The sequence below is a fragment of the Perca flavescens genome, chromosome 19 (genome assembly GCF_004354835.1).
Source record: "Perca flavescens isolate YP-PL-M2 chromosome 19, PFLA_1.0, whole genome shotgun sequence".
In the NCBI taxonomy this organism is placed as follows: Eukaryota; Metazoa; Chordata; class Actinopteri; order Perciformes; family Percidae; genus Perca; species Perca flavescens.
Window position 1 is genome coordinate 10,803,972 of NC_041349.1, and position 17,817 is coordinate 10,821,788.

Genomic DNA, 17,817 nt, shown 5'->3' on the forward strand with positions numbered 1-17,817 from the left:
AATGTATCAACAACTGCTGGATGAATTGGCACAAAATGTATTACACTAAAGTTTTAAAGTGTTTCTTTGTTGGAAATAATTATAAACAAAAAGTACTTCAGCATTAGGAACATAGCAGCTTCAGCTTTGCAGATGTGTTTCTGTGATTGACAGATGGCTCAGCCAATCACACTTAAATTTAGTGATTGCTGCATTCTTTGCCCACCTCTGCTTTCATCCATACCTCAAAATGTCTTTCAGACAGTCTGTGTTACTCATGTTCCTTCCTTTGTAGTTCTGTGTGGTCTTTGTTGTGCATCTGTTTTTATTTTCTTTTACTATTTGTTCATGTAAGGCACATCCGGCCCCTTGCAAATTTTGATCCAACCCGCCTTTCAGTTTAGGTTCACAGCAAATTTTGGCCCAAATAGTTGTGCACCACACCAAAAGAATCGGGAAAATGGCACTGCCGTGCAGAATTTGACAAATTTGCCGACTTTGAGACTCAGAATTGCTATTAAAAATGTAATGTTTGTTTTTCATGACTTGGTAAATTCTAAGACGGCTAAGAAACCTTTTTGCTGACTTTTTTAGGGTTTTATGTCGACCAAACTGTATGGGAGAAAGCTACTTGAAACATGCAATAATACAAAGTTAATTGACTTTTTTTTGCTAAATAAAAGCATGTCAATAAACTCAACATGTCTGGCCCTTATTGTGATCATCATTTCCAGTGTGGCCCTTAGTGAAAATGAGTTTGACACCCCTGATGTAAGGTGTCCTTAAGAGTCAAGAAAGGCGCCCATAAATAAAATGTATTATCCGTTTCCTCGTCCTTAAAGGGGTTTTGTTGAAGACTTCTCCTGAGTAACTTGAGGACTTGAACCACACTTCTGACCGCAACAACAACAACAGTTTCTGGTGATTAGATATGGCGTGTTCCTTTATTATGAGTCAGAACAAACCGAGCTCAAGGACATTTCAGCACCGTGGGAGTGTAAAACCACAACAACAATCTGCTTTCCTTCGGACGAAAACATCAAATATATTTTCCTTTCAACAGCTGGCGATACATTTATCAAAATACAGATTTCAAACATTTAGATTATTTAAAAAATCTACTCAACAAACTTGGCTTAGACATCACAGAGTGCAGACTCTCTCATTTGCTTTCCTTTGATGAAATCCACCCGAGAATAAGCTTCTTTTTCACACAACTTGTAGACGAGAGTCTACGTTTATGTTTTTATTCTGATTTTAATAAGACTCAGAGTTCCTTTGTCTATAGCAATAAAGCACATCGAAACAAGGGGGTGAAGCACGTAAAGAAAAGAGTTCCCAAACCCTAGCCATGTGCAGGGCAGTGATGTCATCCCGTTACTGGGTGTCACTTGCCTCCGGAGGCGAGCCATCGCTGTCCTCGTCCCAGGACGAGGAGGTGAACCCTGCAGGGGCGGAGATGGAGTGCGTGGCGGGGGTATGGCCGAGGCCTTGGTACCGCCCACTGGAGGAAGGGGAGGAGGGCATGGATGTGGCTGCCACGGCGACGGGGTCCTGGGAGGAGGCCGTGAGGAGGCCCGTGTGCTCGCTGTGTTCGGGCCGAGCTACGGCGCCGAAGTACATCTTGTTGGGCCGGCCCAGGAACGTACGACCTAACGGCCGGTAAGAGATGTTTACACATTATTATTATTATTATTATTATTATTATTATTATTATTATTATTATTATTATTATTTCAATTCCTAATTCCAGTGGAGAAATTTAACTAAGTAGATTTACTCAAGTACAGTGTTTGTGTAAATTTGAGGTGCTTGTACTTTACTTGAGTATTTCACGCCATTTTTAAACTTCTTCTCCACTAGGCCTACATCTCAGAGGGAAATATTGTACTTTAATGCTTTGTACTTTTATTTATTACTTACTTTGTTGTACTTTGTACTTGTACTTTGTACTTGTACTGCACAAAACATTTGAAGCGTTTATAACACAATACATTTCCCTGATAACATTTTTACAGTGTAGTTTTAGTATTTTTACAGATGTAAATGATCTGAAAACTTCCTCGGCCCAATTCAGACAACTACCAATCAACAATTTACCAAAACTTGGTAAGTAAAGATAAAATGAACATTGGTATATGTAAGTACTGTATGAAAAACGGTCACACGTTGACTTAAATAAAGATGAACCCGGATTACATAAAAAGTGGTAAAATAAGATAAAAAGGTGGGATAATAATGTATAAATAATAAATATATATATATATATATATATATATATATATATATATATATATATATATATATATATATGTGAAATAACAAAATTATAGGCAGACAAATAAATGAAAACATAGACATAAAAGAAACTAAAACGCAAATATAATTTGCATTTAACTTAAATCTTTTTTAATAACCCTGGAAGCAAACTAGTTGTATGCACACATTTAAAATTATTGAGTTTAACAAATGCAATAATCTGACTGAGACACTCACCTGCATGGCGGACCTGCTCTGTGACATCATCTCTGATGTCAGAGAAATCCCACATGGCCAGGAAGCTGTCGAAACACGAGCCCTCCTCTGCTTCCTGGATTCAATTAGATAAGATTACAATAGATAGGTAGGTAGGTAGGTAGGTAGGTAGATGGATAGAAAGATGGATGGATAGCAGGATGGATAGGTAGATGGATGGATGGATGGATAGCAGGATGGATAAATAGGTAAGTAGATAGGTAGGTAGGTAGGTAGGTAGATGCATGGATAGCAAGATGGATGGATGGATGGATAGATAGATAGATGGATAGATGGATAGATGGATGGATAGCTGTTTACCTGTACGTATGGTTTATAGGTGAAGGTGTAGTGGTGAGCGATGGCAGCAAAGAACATCTCTATGCAGATGATGAAGTCCTGTATCAATTAAAACATCTATTAATCAAGGATCTGGTTCAACTGAGACGATGCCACTTTTTACATGGCTATTCTTCCTGAGCAAAAGCCATATTTTTCCGACTTTTATCCTCAGATGTGGCATCAAAAGGTCTGCAGGAAAGCAGAATAGAATCAACAGATATTTCTTTTTCAACGTTTTTGTTCTGAGAAAACTTTGGCACCAACATCGCAAAGAAAATATCCAAAGAGCTCACGCTGACTATGAGATAGCAACATGGTTTTATTTGTTTATTAGTTTATGAACGTGCGTCTATACCTGCAGTCCGGTAGACACGGCCTCCACGCTGTCCCAGTCCCAGGTGTGTTTGTCGGAGATCACTCCAACCTTTACCAGGAACGCTATAAAAACGGCCTGCCTGAAGAGACAAAGAGAGAGTAAAATGTATTAGCACTTAGGCTTATTTACATTATTAATTACTGATTAACTGCTTGGTTTAACTTGTTCCCAGAGCCTCAGATGTGTTGTGTATTCGATTTACAATGACACAAAACAGCGAAATTCCGCTTAAATGACTCTCTTCTTTCTTTCATTCTTACCAGAAGGAGACGAACACGACCAATTTGACACAGAGGAACTTCCCCACCGGCCGGATGGGAGTCAGCTCTTCTTTCAGAGCTCGGTACAGCAACACCAGACAGTACATGGCAAACTGGAAAGAGATAGAGAGAGAGACAGAGAGAGAGAGAAAGAAAGAGAGAGAGAGACAGACAGAGAGAATATAGAATAGAATACACTTTATTGTCCCCGTCACAACATTATTGTCACAACACAAACAATATGTAACATAAAAACATTCTCAAATTAAAAATAAAATACAAATACAGTAAGATAAAATCAACATAAAAGTGAGATCAGCAGAGCCTCCTAAGACACAAGGACACAAAAGGACACACATGACAGCACAGACAACACAACATCCTGAGAATTAACTGTAATAATTAAAGTGCAAAGTGCAAAAGAAAGATAGAATGAAAGAGACAAAGAGAGAGAAAATACTCCAGTGCAACACTTTTTATATTTACTGTCCTGAAACAAAACAGCGAAATGTACAAACGAATAAGACAGAATTCCTGTGTGTGTGTGTGTGTGTGTGTGTGTGTGTGTGTGTGTGTGTGTGTGTGTGTGTGTGTCTTTACCAGCTGTGATATGTTGTTGATGATGACCAGGTAGGACCAGGCGTTTCTGAAGCTGAAGTTGGCTTCATCGTAAACTCCACACAGCTGACAGATTCTGCACAACACAGAGAAGCATCCCACACTGTGATAACTGTTGCCCCGGTGACACGAGCGTTCAGCAAACAGCAAATCATTACGAAACACTCGTTCGAGATGAGCCAGGCCTGCCTGGAATCGATCCCCGGCGATCGTCACCCCAACGCGTGCCGGTTAGATTTGTGTCCCGACTCGATCCCGACTTGCTCTGACGTCAAGCGCAGGATACATGACGCAATGAGGCCGGCTGCACACTGCCTGCGTGACGAGAGCGTGTCAGCTGCGTGGCGTGTCCCGTAGTAACAGGTTAGAGCTCACACACTGCCTGCAAGACGCGCGTCTCAGGAGCGGCTCGAGCCGCGCCGAAAACGCGCGCATGCTAGAAATAGGACCGACGCTTATTTTTCATGCGAAACGCAAGCTTGTTGGAAGCGTTTCCAGGCAAAATAGAATAGGAGAAGATGTTTATACAGTACAGGCCAAAAGTTTGGACACACCTTCTCATTCAATGTGTTTCCTTTTTATTTTCATGACTATTTACATTGTAGATTCTCACTGAAGGCATCAAAACTATGAATGAACACATATGGAATTATGTACTTAACAAAAAGTGTGAAATAACTGAAAACAATTCTTATATTTTAGATTCTTCAAAGTAGCCACCCTTTGCTTTTTTTATTAATAAGGGAACAAATTCCACTAATTAACCCTGACAAAGCACACCTGTGAAGGTAAAACCATTTCAGGTGACTACCTCATGAAGCTCATTGAGAGAACACCAAGGGTTTGCAGAGTTATCAAAAAAAGCAAAGGGTGGCTACTTTGAAGAATCTAAAATATAAGACATGTTTTCAGTTATTTCACACTTTTTTGTTAAGTACATAATTCCATATGTGTTCATTCATAGTTTTGATGCCTTCAGTGAGAATCTACAATGTAAATAGTCATGAAAATAAAAAAGAAACACATTGAATGAGAAGTTCTGGCCTGTACTGTATGTCGTTTAGACACAAATACATATTAATGAATGACATTTTGATGTTTTGAAAACGTTTGGACATAAATGCAGATATAAATGTAATTTAAAAAACATAATAATGTCACCCCCCCCTGTTTCTGCCACCTTCTCCCGTCCACTTTACAGGTGCGGCGCAGCTCATCTCGAACGAGCCTGCATGCAGTAGTAAACTCACAGTGCTATCACCGTGGTTACAGGTCTGACCACGGTGTACTGGAGGACTCCCAGTTTGCACCTGAACAGCAGCACCCTGACAGAGAGAGAGAGAGAGAGCGAGAGAGAGACTGTAGTGTATTTGGTAGCGATGCTGTAATGCTATGTGGAGAGGAATCCACCGACACTGTTTCTTGATCATAGAGGTTTATTTACATCAAAGAAATCAGCATAAATTGATAAGCTCTGAAGAGCCCGGAGAGGACCTGTTTACCCCGATTTTCCAGTGGTCCTCTAACTTTCTTTGTTTGAACATGGTATATCTATTCTTCATAACTTAGGGTGGGATCAATAATTGACCAATGGCTACGAGCCAACTGGCCTTCTTTTCAACATATTGGGGGGCCCCATTGATAAGACTTTCCAGATGTTAGAGGTGTCTTCTAAAAGTAGGCTAAAGTTCATCACTTCTAGCTACATATAGATAGTTCAGATATGGTCTAAATACAAGTTATAGAATGATCAGATAAAATAGGATGACAAGACACCTCAGACAGACAGAGACAGAGAGAGAGAGAGGGAGAGAGAGACAGAGAGGGGGACACTGTAACATCGGCCCACACACACACACACACACACATCCCTCCTCCTCCACACAGTGATGACGAGCCGTCCTCTTACTCTCCCATTGGCCACGGCGGGCAGCAGCAGAGTGGCGGCAGGTGCGGCTGCTGCTGCTGGACCTCCAGCATCAGCACCAGGCTCGGGTACTGGTTACCAAGGAAACTCAGCAGGAAGACCAGGAAGTTGTAGATGACGTAGGCCTCGTAGCACTCCCGGCAGGTGTCCACGTAGATGGCCAGGCTGGGGTACCGCAGAGCCAGCCACTGGGGTGGGGGGGGAAGAGGGGAGACAAGAGACGAGACAAGAGGAAGGAGAGAAGAGGGGACACAAGAGGGGAGACAAGAGGAAGGAGAGAAGAGGGGAGACAAGAGGAAGGAGAGAAGAGGGGAGAGAAGAGGGGAGACAAGAGGGGGACAAAAGGAAGGAGAGAAGAGGGGAGAGAAGAGGGGAGACAAGAGGAAGGAGAGAAGAGGGGAGACAAGAGGGGAGACAAGAGGGGGACAAGAGGAAGGAGAGAAGAGGGGAGACAAGAGGAAGGAGAGAAGAGGGGAGACAAGAGGGGGACAAGAGGGGAGACGGGAGGGGAGACAAGAGGAAGGAGAGAAGAGGGGAGATGAGAGGGAGACAAGAGGGGAGACAAGAGGAAGGAGAGAAGAGGGGAGACAAGAGGGGGACAAGAGGGGAGACAGGAGGGGAGACAAGAGGAAGGAGAGAAGAGGGGAGACAAGAGGGGGACGAGAGGGGAGACAAGAGGGGAGACAGATGGGGGAGACAGACGGGGAAGACAGACAGGAGACAGAGGAAGGAGACAAAAGGGGGACAAGAGGGGAGACAAGAGGAAGGAGAGAAGAGGGGAGACGAGAGGAAGGAGAGAAGAGGGGAGACAAGAGGAAGGAGAGAAGACGGGAGACAAGAGGGGAGACAAGAGGAAGGAGAGAAGAGGGGAGACAAGAGGAAGGAGAGAAGAGGGGAGACAAGAGGAAGGAGACAAGAGGGGAGACAAGAGGGGAGACAAGAGGAAGGAGAGAAGAGGGGAGACAAGAGGGGAGACAGACGGGGGAGACAGAAGGGGGGACAGAGGGGGAGAGAGAGGGTGAGACAGACAGGAGACAGAGGGGAGACAGAAGGGGGGACAGAGGGGGGAAAACAGGAGAAAGAGGGGAGACAAATGGGGAGACAGATGGGAGACAGAGTAACCATGAAGGGAGGAGAGAAGAAGTAGGGGAGGAAGGTAGGAAGGAAGAAAAGACAGAATTGAAGAAATGCTGAATCATCATCATCACATGATCTGATAACTGAGTCTGTGTTCAACTCGACCTCTGGTCTTGTGACGCTGTCCCACTGCCTCCAATTAAGGTCTGTTGCCACGGCAACTTAATGTAATTGTGTGGAAAGATCACTCCCTCAGTGTGTGTGTGTGTGTGTGTGTGTGTGTGTGTGTGTGTGTGTGTGTGAGAGAGAGAGAGAGAGAGAGATTTGACTCACGCTGTCCAAACTGTAGATGGGGACCATCCATAGTATCCTGGTGGGGAAAGACAAGATAATGAAACTATCATCAAGCTACGGCTAAATTTCCAAATCGAAATATCAACATCTGTACACTGTCGGGGTGTGTGGTGCTACGTGAGCTGCTGCTGCTGTAGATTACCTCATCATCATCATGCCCAAACTGTAAAACACAAACACTGTGACTTGTCCTACTCCTTTCAAGGCAAGGCAAGGCAGCTGTATTTGTATAGCACATTTCAGCCACAGGGCAATTCAAAGTGCTTTATGTAAAACATTAAAGAGCAGTTAACAAACGATTAAAAAAAATGTAAACAATAAAAACGATTAAAGGTGCCCTGACACACGTATTTCATTACTTCGTGGTAATGTCTGAAGTTCTACCATGGACACAAAAAATGCCTTGGTGACCTTGTTTCAAGCCATTCTAGCGCGGTATAGAAAGCCAGGAAGACTCGATTTGGTTGGGGAGACATAGAGAGAGAGATAGAGGGAGAGAGAAAGACAGTAAGAAAGAAAGGGGGAGGGAGAGAGAGAGAGGGAGATGGAGAGAGAGAGAGGGAGAGAGAAAGGGGGAGAGAGAGAGAGAGGGGGAGAGAGAAAGACAGTAAGAAAGAAAGGGGGAGGGGGAGAAAGAGAGAGGGACAGAGATAGAGAGAGAGAGAGAGAGAGGGGGAGACAGCGAGAGAGAGAGAGAGGGGGAGACAGCGAGAGAGAGGGAGAGAGAAAGACAGTAAGAAAGGGGGAGGGAGAGAGAAGGAGAGAGAGAGGGGGAGAGAGAGAGAGAGAGGTGACAAATGTCTGAGAAAGCCACTAAAAAGTTGGAACAAAAACAATAAAAATTAGGAAAAAAGGCTACCAAAATGTTTTAAAAAAGGGACATGCGGTAACGAAAGCACGTCAATACCCTCTACATGTCTGGCCCTTGGTGGGATTCTGTTTTCCCACAGTGGCCCCTATAGTGAACATGAGTTTGACCCCCTGAGCTACAGCGTCGGCTATTTATTTATTTTTTTATCCAGCTTTCCTTCCTGTTTCAGGAAGCAGCGACTGGATTGCGTTTTCCCTGTAAAACCGAGTCTGTGTTCTTCATATTTATGGAGAATTATAATTTGCTCTTCTTATATATAGCTAGGGTTGGGTACCGAAACTCGGTGCCAATAGGGAACCGGTGCCGACGTAAACGGTAGTAACGAGACCGAATAAGAACGAAAGTTTCGGTGCCTCATTTCGGTGCCTGACTTTACACTACACCTGACAGCATGTAGCGTTAGCCTACCTTTAACTAGCAGCTGGATTAATCACGGTTAAAATGCTGACAGCTAACGTTAAACAGTGTAAAGTGTGACTGTATTTCACTGTGGAGGACTTCTACAGCGGGATGTAACAGTCTGCTCTGCAGCGCAGCAGCTGCCGTTGTCGCAATTCATAGATATACAGTATTATATGGTCGGAATTAAACAACACAGATTCACTTAAAACAGGTAGCCTCGTGGTGCATTCACAGTAATTGTAAAATACCCTTTTCCCATCTGGGGTTCAACAGCAATTTACTGGTGAAATAAGTTATTGTTATTGTTATAGTTATTACATTATTATTAAATCTTTATTTACTACACTTATTTTTTTTCTTCTTTTTTTTTTTTTTACTTTATTGAAAAGTACCGGTTCAGGCACCGTTTAGGCACCGGCACCGTTTTAAAAGTATCGATTTAGCACCGGAATCGGAAAAAAACCAAACGATACCCAACCCTATATATAACATGCGGCTCTGGTAGATGGTTGCGATTGGTCGTGGTGCACAGACACCGCCTCTTTTATGTGAACGCGCGCGCCGCTGGATTGGGAAACCCTGATTGGTTGACTGAACTAGTTGATAACCAGCGTCGTGATACAGGTTATGCGGGACCGCGGTAGTTAGGTTAGGTGAAGCCGGATTACAGAAAGAGACCCAGGACGAGTTGATCTTGCTTCGTAGTACAGGCCTCTGGTTTTTATGGTTGATCGTATGAAATTGTGTCATATCGGAATTAGTTTTGCGTGAACACTGTGACAAAACATACCCTGTATTTGATATGGAGGCACTGAGTGTTTGTCTAATTTTTTGAATTTTTTCACTGAAGATGGCAAAGTCATTGCAGGCCTTGGTGGATAAAAGTTCAGATGCCACTAGAGATGTAAGGCAGTATCGGAGCCGATACTGATATCGGTATCAGCTCCGATACTGCCTAAAACGCTGGTATCGGTATCGGGAAGTACTGGAGTTTATGCACCGATCCGATACCACGTAATAAAGCCCTAAAGAAAATCTACGTTAAAGTAGTTTATTTAGGTTCTTTTTCCGTTATAACTGACTGTCAAACTGGAAAATAAAAGAAAGTTCTGGGGCATTCATTGTTTGTGTTTGTTCATGTTTCACAAAGAGTTTAACCTGAACCAGACCGACAACAAAGATAGAAATCATATCACATCCATACAGGGATAGTAGTATACAGCTGTTAAAACTTAATGAAATATATGACACTCTGGTATCGGATCGGTTCTCGGTATCGGCCAATACGCAAGTTCAGGTATCGGAATCGGTATCGGGAAGCAAAAAATGGTATCGGGCCATCTCTAGATGCCACTGGTACTGGAGGGTTTGTTAACCTATCAACAGTAGCCAACGTGAATTATTACTGTTTCTTGGCGATAATGTCCGAGAAGAAGGACCGCCTCGCATTCCTCGGTTCCAAATTATAAATGCAAAGTCTCTCTTTATAGGTAAGTAAGTAAGAAGTAAGCAAAGTTTATTTGTATAGCACACTTTCACAGATAAAAATCACAAAGTGCTTCACAATAAAATGCAATACAACACAAGAAGTCACAATACGAGCAAACTGAAATACAAACAGAAAACAATAGGTGTCATAATGGACCTGGAGGTTAGTTTTTCGCCACATGCGTGTTCTGCTTTTTTTCTGTTCTCACCGCTATAACATTTCTCCATGGAGATCCTTTCTTACCAGAGACAGCTTTGACCTTAGTGGGAGCAATGGCATCAATAACATTTGTAATTTTACAGTTGAAATGATCTACAGGCTCAGTGACTGAGACCCCTGAGAGGGCAGGTGTGGATGATTAAAGCTGAATGAATGTTTCGCCGGTGTTTTCAGCGATGTACCGTTTTCTGATTACCTTTGTTTGGACACTTCTGTGCACAGAGATAGTGCCGTTCAAGAAAACACAGGAAGGATCAGTGAGAGCAACATCAGTCACCACAACCTTGGAAATGTTTAGACCCCTTGGAGATAATCATGTCCAGAGTGTGTGCCCCTTATTGTGTGTGAGCTCCGTCACATGCTGAGTCAGTCCATAGCTCTCAACAACACTACACCGTTCTTTGGTCCCTCTGTCCTTGGTGTTGTCAACATGAATGTTGAAATCCCCAGCAATAACTACACAGTCAAAGTTAATACAGATTATAGACAGCAGTTCAGTAAAGTAATCGAAGAAGGCTGCACAGTATCTAGGTGGCCTGTAGATATTTAGAAGTATAGCTCGAGGGGAGGACCTTAGCTGAAGAGCCACATGTTCAAAAGAAGCAACATTTCCACAAGATATTTGCGTACATTGGAATGATTCATTAAACAAAATGCCGACTCCACCTCCTTTATTATTTACTCTATTCTCACTCATACAACTGAAGTTATGGGGAGCACTGTTGTTATGGTCCAACCAGGTTTCAGTTAAAAAATCAAGATTGTGCTTAGTGATAAAACCATCGGCTGTGTCTCAAACCGCCTACTTGCACACTTCAAACACTCAGTTTTAAGTATATAGTGGAGATAACGCTACGCACACACTAAACGGGCGCCATCTTGACTATGAAGCTGAAAGGGGGAGGGATCAGGGACGTCGACCGGCTGCTGATTGGACGAACGCGTCACGTGGGTCTGGCTTCTCCCGGATTTCAAAACAGAGCATAATGGGCGGCTCGTTAAGAACACAATCTCGTATTTTACGAAAAATAGTTCACCGAAACATGTTTCCGAAAACATTTTAAGCGAGAAAAAGGCCGTTCAGTTGCTGAATCTGTCTGTTTTTTTGATCGACAAAGGTCTGTGTAATAGATTTTCGTCAGATTTTGAGTGCCGGTAAGTGTTTTAACACAAGTGGTCCTTTTGGGACAATACTAACCAATCGGAAGTGGGCACTACGGCAGGAAGTGGTCAGTGCACATTAGCAGTGTACTGACGGAAGTATGCGGAATGAGACGCAGACTTGGATTAAAAATGATTTTCCAGCCAAAGACCTGACATTTAGTAAGGCTAGTGTTAGCATGTTAAAATAATTATCTGTCTCATTTTTTGGGACAGGCTGTAGCTGACGAGGAATGGATGCTAAATTTGCTAAGTTTGCAGTTCAAGTGCTTCTTCTTACTTAGCGGATTCACCATTCTTTTTCTATTACCTATCGCAACATAGATTGAGGAAGAATTGAATACACAGGGCCCAGGCTAGTCTTGGAAAGAGTCATGAGTGCCACTAGGCGTACAGCCTGGACCCGGGCCATATCAGTTAAAGCTTGTTGCATTTTGTACACAAGCATCCTTATGAGTCTAGGGAGAGGGAATTTGCAGAGATGCCTGGGTTTCCACTTTTAGATGGGAGAAGGAAGGGGGGCAAACCTGGTTCCAGCATCCACCAGCTGCCTCATCCTGCCACTGAACTCCAACATGAGGAAGGGGGAAGTAGGGGAAAGGGTGAGTGGAGAGTGTTGGACTGGTGAAGAGATGGGGGGTTGAGATATCTCCTATCTCCCATGGTCAAATCTTTGCTCAGGTGGGGGCTGTGGTGGATCACTGCCGTGCTTTGTTATGTCTTCCTCTTGTTTAGATTTGTCTCGTCTCATGTCCTTGACTGAGGGAGCAGATGTGTGTCCCGGAAAATGTTAAAATTGTCAATGAACAGCAGAGAATGGACAGTTTGTTCAGTGCCAACAGTCTGCTAAATCTCTCAGCTCCTCTTCTGACTGGCGGTAGAGGGCCACTGATAAACACCTCCGCGTTTAGGGAGCTGACTGTGTTCAGCAGATGCAATTCAGACTTGCTTTGCAACATCATGTGACCCCTATATGCAGTAATTGTTGTTCCCGTCAGACATAAAAACGTGAAAAAATAGGCTCCAGCGTTACCCTTTAAACATGTATATCCTTCTGAAAGCTTGATTTCCGATTGTTCGTTTGTGTCTATAACGTTACATATATACAGTATGACTAAATTAGCAAAACTCAGCTAATCTGCTTCGTCACGACTGTGTGGGTGTAGTTTCATCAAGGACCTGCTAATGAAGCTGATACTTGGTTGGGGGGGCAGCGGGGGCCTAAAGGTTAGAGATGCAAGCTTGTGACCGGGAGGTCGCAGTTTCACTAACATCCCCACAGCGGTCATCAGACTTGTAACTGTGGCGGAAAATATCATTCCTGATAGAGAAAATAGGTTTTCAAGGCGTTTAAAGCTGTAAAATGATATTAAATTGTTACATGACAGAGCTTTTTGGCCCAAAAAAACCAACAATGAGTCCTATTCTGTTTTCTTACTGAAGTAAACTACTCCTTTAAAGTAAAGTTAAGTGTGTGTGTGTGTGTGTGTGTGTGTGTGTGTGTGTCCACCTGATAATGGGCCTCTGCAACTCAGGCTGGGTGTAGTGCACGATGTGCTGCAGGATCCCCCATAGCGAGATTGGGATTGTCAGAAAGACGAACACGCCGGCTATGAACCAGGCTTTACTGTGAGTCCCGACCTGCAGAGAGAGAAAAACCTGGGGTGAGTCACAGCTGATTATCTCAATTCAGAACCTCATTTTTTTCAAATACGCCGCACTTTCGCCGCATAAATTGCAGATTTCCGCACATAATATACAGTAGCTTAGCAGAAAGTTGAAAATGTTGCGTTTACTTCACACAAGAGCATCCATTTTTGCAAGTTCTCGCAATTTCATCGCATAAAATTGCGTAAATATTCCATCGCATTTTTTAAGAAAACGTGCCGCATAATCAAGGAATTTTTGCCCGCAACAATCACAAAACCACTCTTCTTTTCTGGAAGGACTGATATACAGTACAGCACACCCACTACAGTACATTAGACTACAATCTCTTATCTTATCCACGCCACACACTCGTCTGAAGACATGTGGGGACAGAGCCTTTGAAGCTATGGCACCCAGACTCTGGAAAGCTCTACCAACCAGCATTAGGTTTGCTGAGAATGTGGACAGTTTTAAGGGACTAGTGAAGACTCACTTGTTTAGGCTAGCTTTTGGGTAGCCTATGTCTTTTACTTATTTGATAATTGGATTTGTTGTATTTGTATTTTATATTATTGACTGTTTTATTGCCTATGCACTTTGTAAAGCACTTTGTGACCTTGTCTGTGAAAAGCGCTGTACAAATAAATTTTACTTACTTACTTACTTACACCACTGGGAATCAGTATCGGGAAGCAAAAAATTGTATCAGACCATCTCTAATCTCCATGAAACATGTTTCTGAGACTCCTAACGTTCAGCCGGTGCATGCGGTCGGAGGTGATGAAGAAGAGGAAAGTGCACCTTGTCTTTCCGCAGCTCCCAGATGCAGAGCGGAAGCACGGCCACCAGCAGGAGAGCGTACACGACTAGGACCAGCGGGCGGATCCACCTCCTCCACTCTGCACAGGAGCACGGCATGACGGCGGCTTCACACTCAGAGACGCCTACAGGCACATCCTAAAAACCACGAGCCACACCTGGAGGACAACACAGAAGGTTACAACATTACTGTTCTCTCCTTTTTGTCTTGTGGTTTTCTGACTTTTAACAAGGTGCAATTATCTAGGAGTGATGAGACCATGATTTGTTGTACTCCGGTTTAATGACAATAACTTTAAAGTGGTCATATTATGCTAATTTTCAGGTTCATAATTGTACTTAGAGGTTATACCAGAGGTTTACATGATTTAATTTTCGAAAAACACCATATTTTTGTTGTACTGCACATTGCTGCAGCTCCTCTTTTCACCCTGTGTGTTGAGCTCTCTGTTTTAGCTACAGAGTGAGACATCTCACTTCTGTTACATCTTTGTTGGGAGTCGCACATGTGCAGTAGCTAGGTAAGGACTACTAGCCAGTCAGAAGCAGAGTATGAGCCCTGACAGTAGCTAGGTAAGGACTACTAGCCAGTCAGAAGCAGAGTATGAGGGCGAGCCCTGACAGTAGCTAGGTAAGGACTACTAGCCAGTCAGAAGCAGAGTATGAGCCCTGACAGTACCTAGGTAAGGACTACTAGCCAGTCAGGAGCAGAGTATGAGCCCTGACAGTAGCTAGGTAAGGACTACTAGCCAGTCAGAAGCAGTACCTAGGTAAGGACTACTAGCCAGTCAGGAGCAGGTATGAGCCCTGACAGTAGCTAGGTAAGGACTACTAGCCAGTCAGGAGCAGAGTATGAGCCCTGACAGTAGCTAGGTAAGGACTACTAGCCAGTCAGAAGCAGAGTATGAGGGCGAGCCCTGACAGTACCTAGGTAAGGACTACTAGCCAGTCAGAAGCAGAGTATGAGCCCTGACAGTACCTAGGTAAGGACTACTAGCCAGTCAGGAGCAGCCCCCTGACAGTACCTAGGTAAGGACTACTAGCCAGTCAGGAGCAGAGTATGAGCCCTGACAGTACCTAGGTAAGGACTACTAGCCAGTCAGAAGCAGAGTATGAGCCCTGACAGTACCTAGTTAAGGACTACTAGCCAGTCAGGAGCAGAGTATGAGGGCGTGCCCTGACAGTACCTAGGTAAGGACTACTAGCCAGTCAGGAGCAGAGTATGAGCCCTGACAGTACCTAGGTAAGGACTACTAGCCAGTCAGGAGCAGAGTATGAGCCCTGACAGTAGCTAGGTAAGGACTACTAGCCAGTCAGAAGCTAGGCGAGCATTATAACGTGTCTTGTCTCTGAAGTAAAGGAAGAGCTGTTTGGAGCAGTTGGTGAACAGTGTTTTCTGTTGGAGATGGTAAGTCCCTTTGGGGGGACTTTGGACTTTTTCACTTTGTAAACCGATTACATGCACAAAAAAGATATATAACACAATAAAGGAAAGGTAAAAAAAACAAAAAGCATAATATGAGCACTTTAAATGTAATTCAAATGTAATTGTTTTGCCGTGTAGAAACCTCTGGAAGAGTTTTGTTAACGTTAGATGTGCTGGTTTAAGGTCTACAATATTGCAAGTTCATTTTAGCAATGTTTTCCAGTCTATAGCTACCAAAAAACAGCATACTAACAAAACTGTTAGTATGCTGAACCACACTGCAGTGTACTAGCAGACGGACTAATAATTAGTATATTCAAAGGCATTTATGAACTTATTATACTTTAGTTGTGGTGTAAAAGCTTAACTTTTAAGTGTGTGTGGTATAACGTTACTTGGCCGTGCTAAAATTAGACTTTTAGTACACTAAGGTACACTAAAAACACATTACTGCATAGCCATAGGCTATGTATTTTCATACAGTATCATACTGTAACATACATGTACTTGCAGTGAAATTAAAAATACATGTTATGAGTACAACAATAATAGCATTGCAATTTCTTTCTAGCTCCATAGCCAAAGGTGTGAGCTATAACTGCTAAGGAAATAACGTTAGCTAGCTAGTATCACAAGCTCGCAATGTAACGTCTTTATTCAAAAAACAATAGGAATATAAGGTAGTTAAGTTACCACATAGTAACTATAGCCTAACTTTACATAATACAATAACACAATATGAACGTATTTATTACTCATTTTATACATTAAAGTCTAATATTTCTAGCAAAAGACCTAATTAAACTGTCTTATAGGCTATATATTAGCCCTCCTACACAATCCGGACTCTGGTCATAACATATACATCTTATAACTTATTCCCTGTTATATATAAGTAATAAGTATGTATCTATCTGTCTGTCTGTCTGACTATCTCTCTATCTATCTATCTATCTATGTACATATCTATATATCTATCTATCTATCTATCTAATTAAACACTTTTGCTGGATTGCATTTCAATTATATTTCAATATAGAGCCAATAGGAATATTACTGAACTAATATTTACTAACTAACGTTAACGTCATCGGTTAAGCTGACTGTTTTGCTCTTCATGTATTATTTTTTTATAGGAGTAGCTATAGGCTAGAGTTAACGTTATGACATTAAATAAAAAAAATTCAAAAACGTAGCTATATAGGCCTACTACCTATATTATTGCCATGTCATGGTCGTTATAATGTAAATAAATATTTAATTTCGCTACAATGCAATGAGGTCACGGTCGATTAAACACCACAGAGATCAACATTACATACATATGAGTGTTTTTTTTCGGCTACAAATATCAAATATGGACATTTTTCTCGACTAGACAGCGAGAGCAGGTAGTTGCAGAAATAACTTGATCGCTAAATATTTAAAGATTTGAACCGTTAACGATGAAGATGTGACGGTTGGCCTGTTCTCCTCCTCAGTCCGGGTTTCCGTTACCAGGCAACGCATCCCTCTCTTTCTTCTTCTCCTCCTCCTTCTTCTTCCACGGGACTCGGCTAACCGTTTGACCCGCTGCTGCGACCACCACCCTGATCGATCACACGTACCCGTTAATCCCGTTTATCCGCGGAGCGAGCCCGGTGCTCGGTGCTCGGCGCTGCGGCCGCTGTCCGTGTCTGCCCTCCCTGTTCCCCGCGCTGTTTACGCGACCGCGTCACGAGGACGAGCGGTTGCCAGGAAGCAGCTCTGCAAATCTAATAATTAGCCTATCTTTATTCAAGGATGTTTAAATCTACACGGCGTCCACAATTAGCTTTTTTATTTATTTATTTTTAAACTTATATTCATGTGTTTTTATTCTGTGTGTAAATCTCATTTATCTTATTTATATGATTTGGCTCCTAATTAATTCCAACTTACATATTTTTATTTGATATTTGTTTTCATAATTTAGCTGGAAAGTGTGTGTGTGGGTGCCCGCGTGTGTGTGTGTGTGTGTGTGTGTGTGTGTGTGTGTGTGTGTGTGTGTGTGTGTGTGTGTGTGTGTGTGTGTGTGTGTGTGTGTGTGTTTACAATGGCTCTAAATTGTGTGCACATAGAGCATGTTAACCTCCTACTATCAGCCAAATATCTTCCTGTTATTTCCTTTTATCACGGAGTTACAGGCGATAAACGAGTTTTGATGGTCAAAAGTAAACTTCATTAGCAGTTACATTTTTTCGATTATTAATGAGTGTTTTTCATTTAAAGGCAGACAGACGTCTGAGTTCACACACACACAGACTGGGCGCCTCTGTGTGTGTGTGTGTGTGTGTGTGTGTGTGTGTCATTCA

At 42.7% G+C, this 17,817-nt stretch overlaps 1 protein-coding gene across 2 annotated transcripts; it reads right to left on the minus strand.

The window, feature by feature from the left end:
• Positions 1–951: 951 nt before the first annotated feature.
• On the minus strand, positions 952–17,189 carry LOC114546018 (transmembrane protein 184C). 2 transcript variants are annotated; one of them, XM_028564660.1, is made up of 12 exons: positions 17,092–17,189; positions 14,041–14,216; positions 13,100–13,230; positions 7,427–7,463; positions 5,999–6,204; positions 5,340–5,414; positions 4,072–4,165; positions 3,472–3,584; positions 3,191–3,290; positions 2,815–2,892; positions 2,476–2,569; positions 952–1,631 (listed from the first exon to the last, which is right to left on the minus strand). In XM_028564660.1, the coding sequence occupies exons 2-12, from the start codon at positions 14,155–14,157 to the stop codon at positions 1,357–1,359; spliced, it is 1,320 nt and encodes a 439-aa protein (XP_028420461.1). In that variant the 5' UTR covers positions 14,158–14,216; positions 17,092–17,189; the 3' UTR covers positions 952–1,356. The 2 variants fall into 2 exon arrangements, with proteins under 2 accessions (XP_028420461.1, XP_028420460.1); XM_028564659.1 differs by having other exon boundaries at positions 16,922–17,189.
• Between the last annotated feature and the right edge of the window lie 628 nt (positions 17,190–17,817).

Excerpts from the sequence above, each read along its gene's own strand:
- LOC114546018 (XM_028564660.1), bottom strand. The coding sequence starts at position 14,157 with ATGCCGTGCTCCTGTGCAGAGTGGAGGAGGTGGATCCGCCCGCTGGTC. Across the intron at positions 7,464-13,099 it reads TTGCAGAGGCCCATTATCAG|GATACTATGGATGGTCCCCA; the intron begins GTGGACACACAC and ends TTTCCCCACCAG. Across the intron at positions 2,893-3,190 it reads CCGTGTCTACCGGACTGCAG|GACTTCATCATCTGCATAGA; the intron begins GTATAGACGCAC and ends TAATTGATACAG.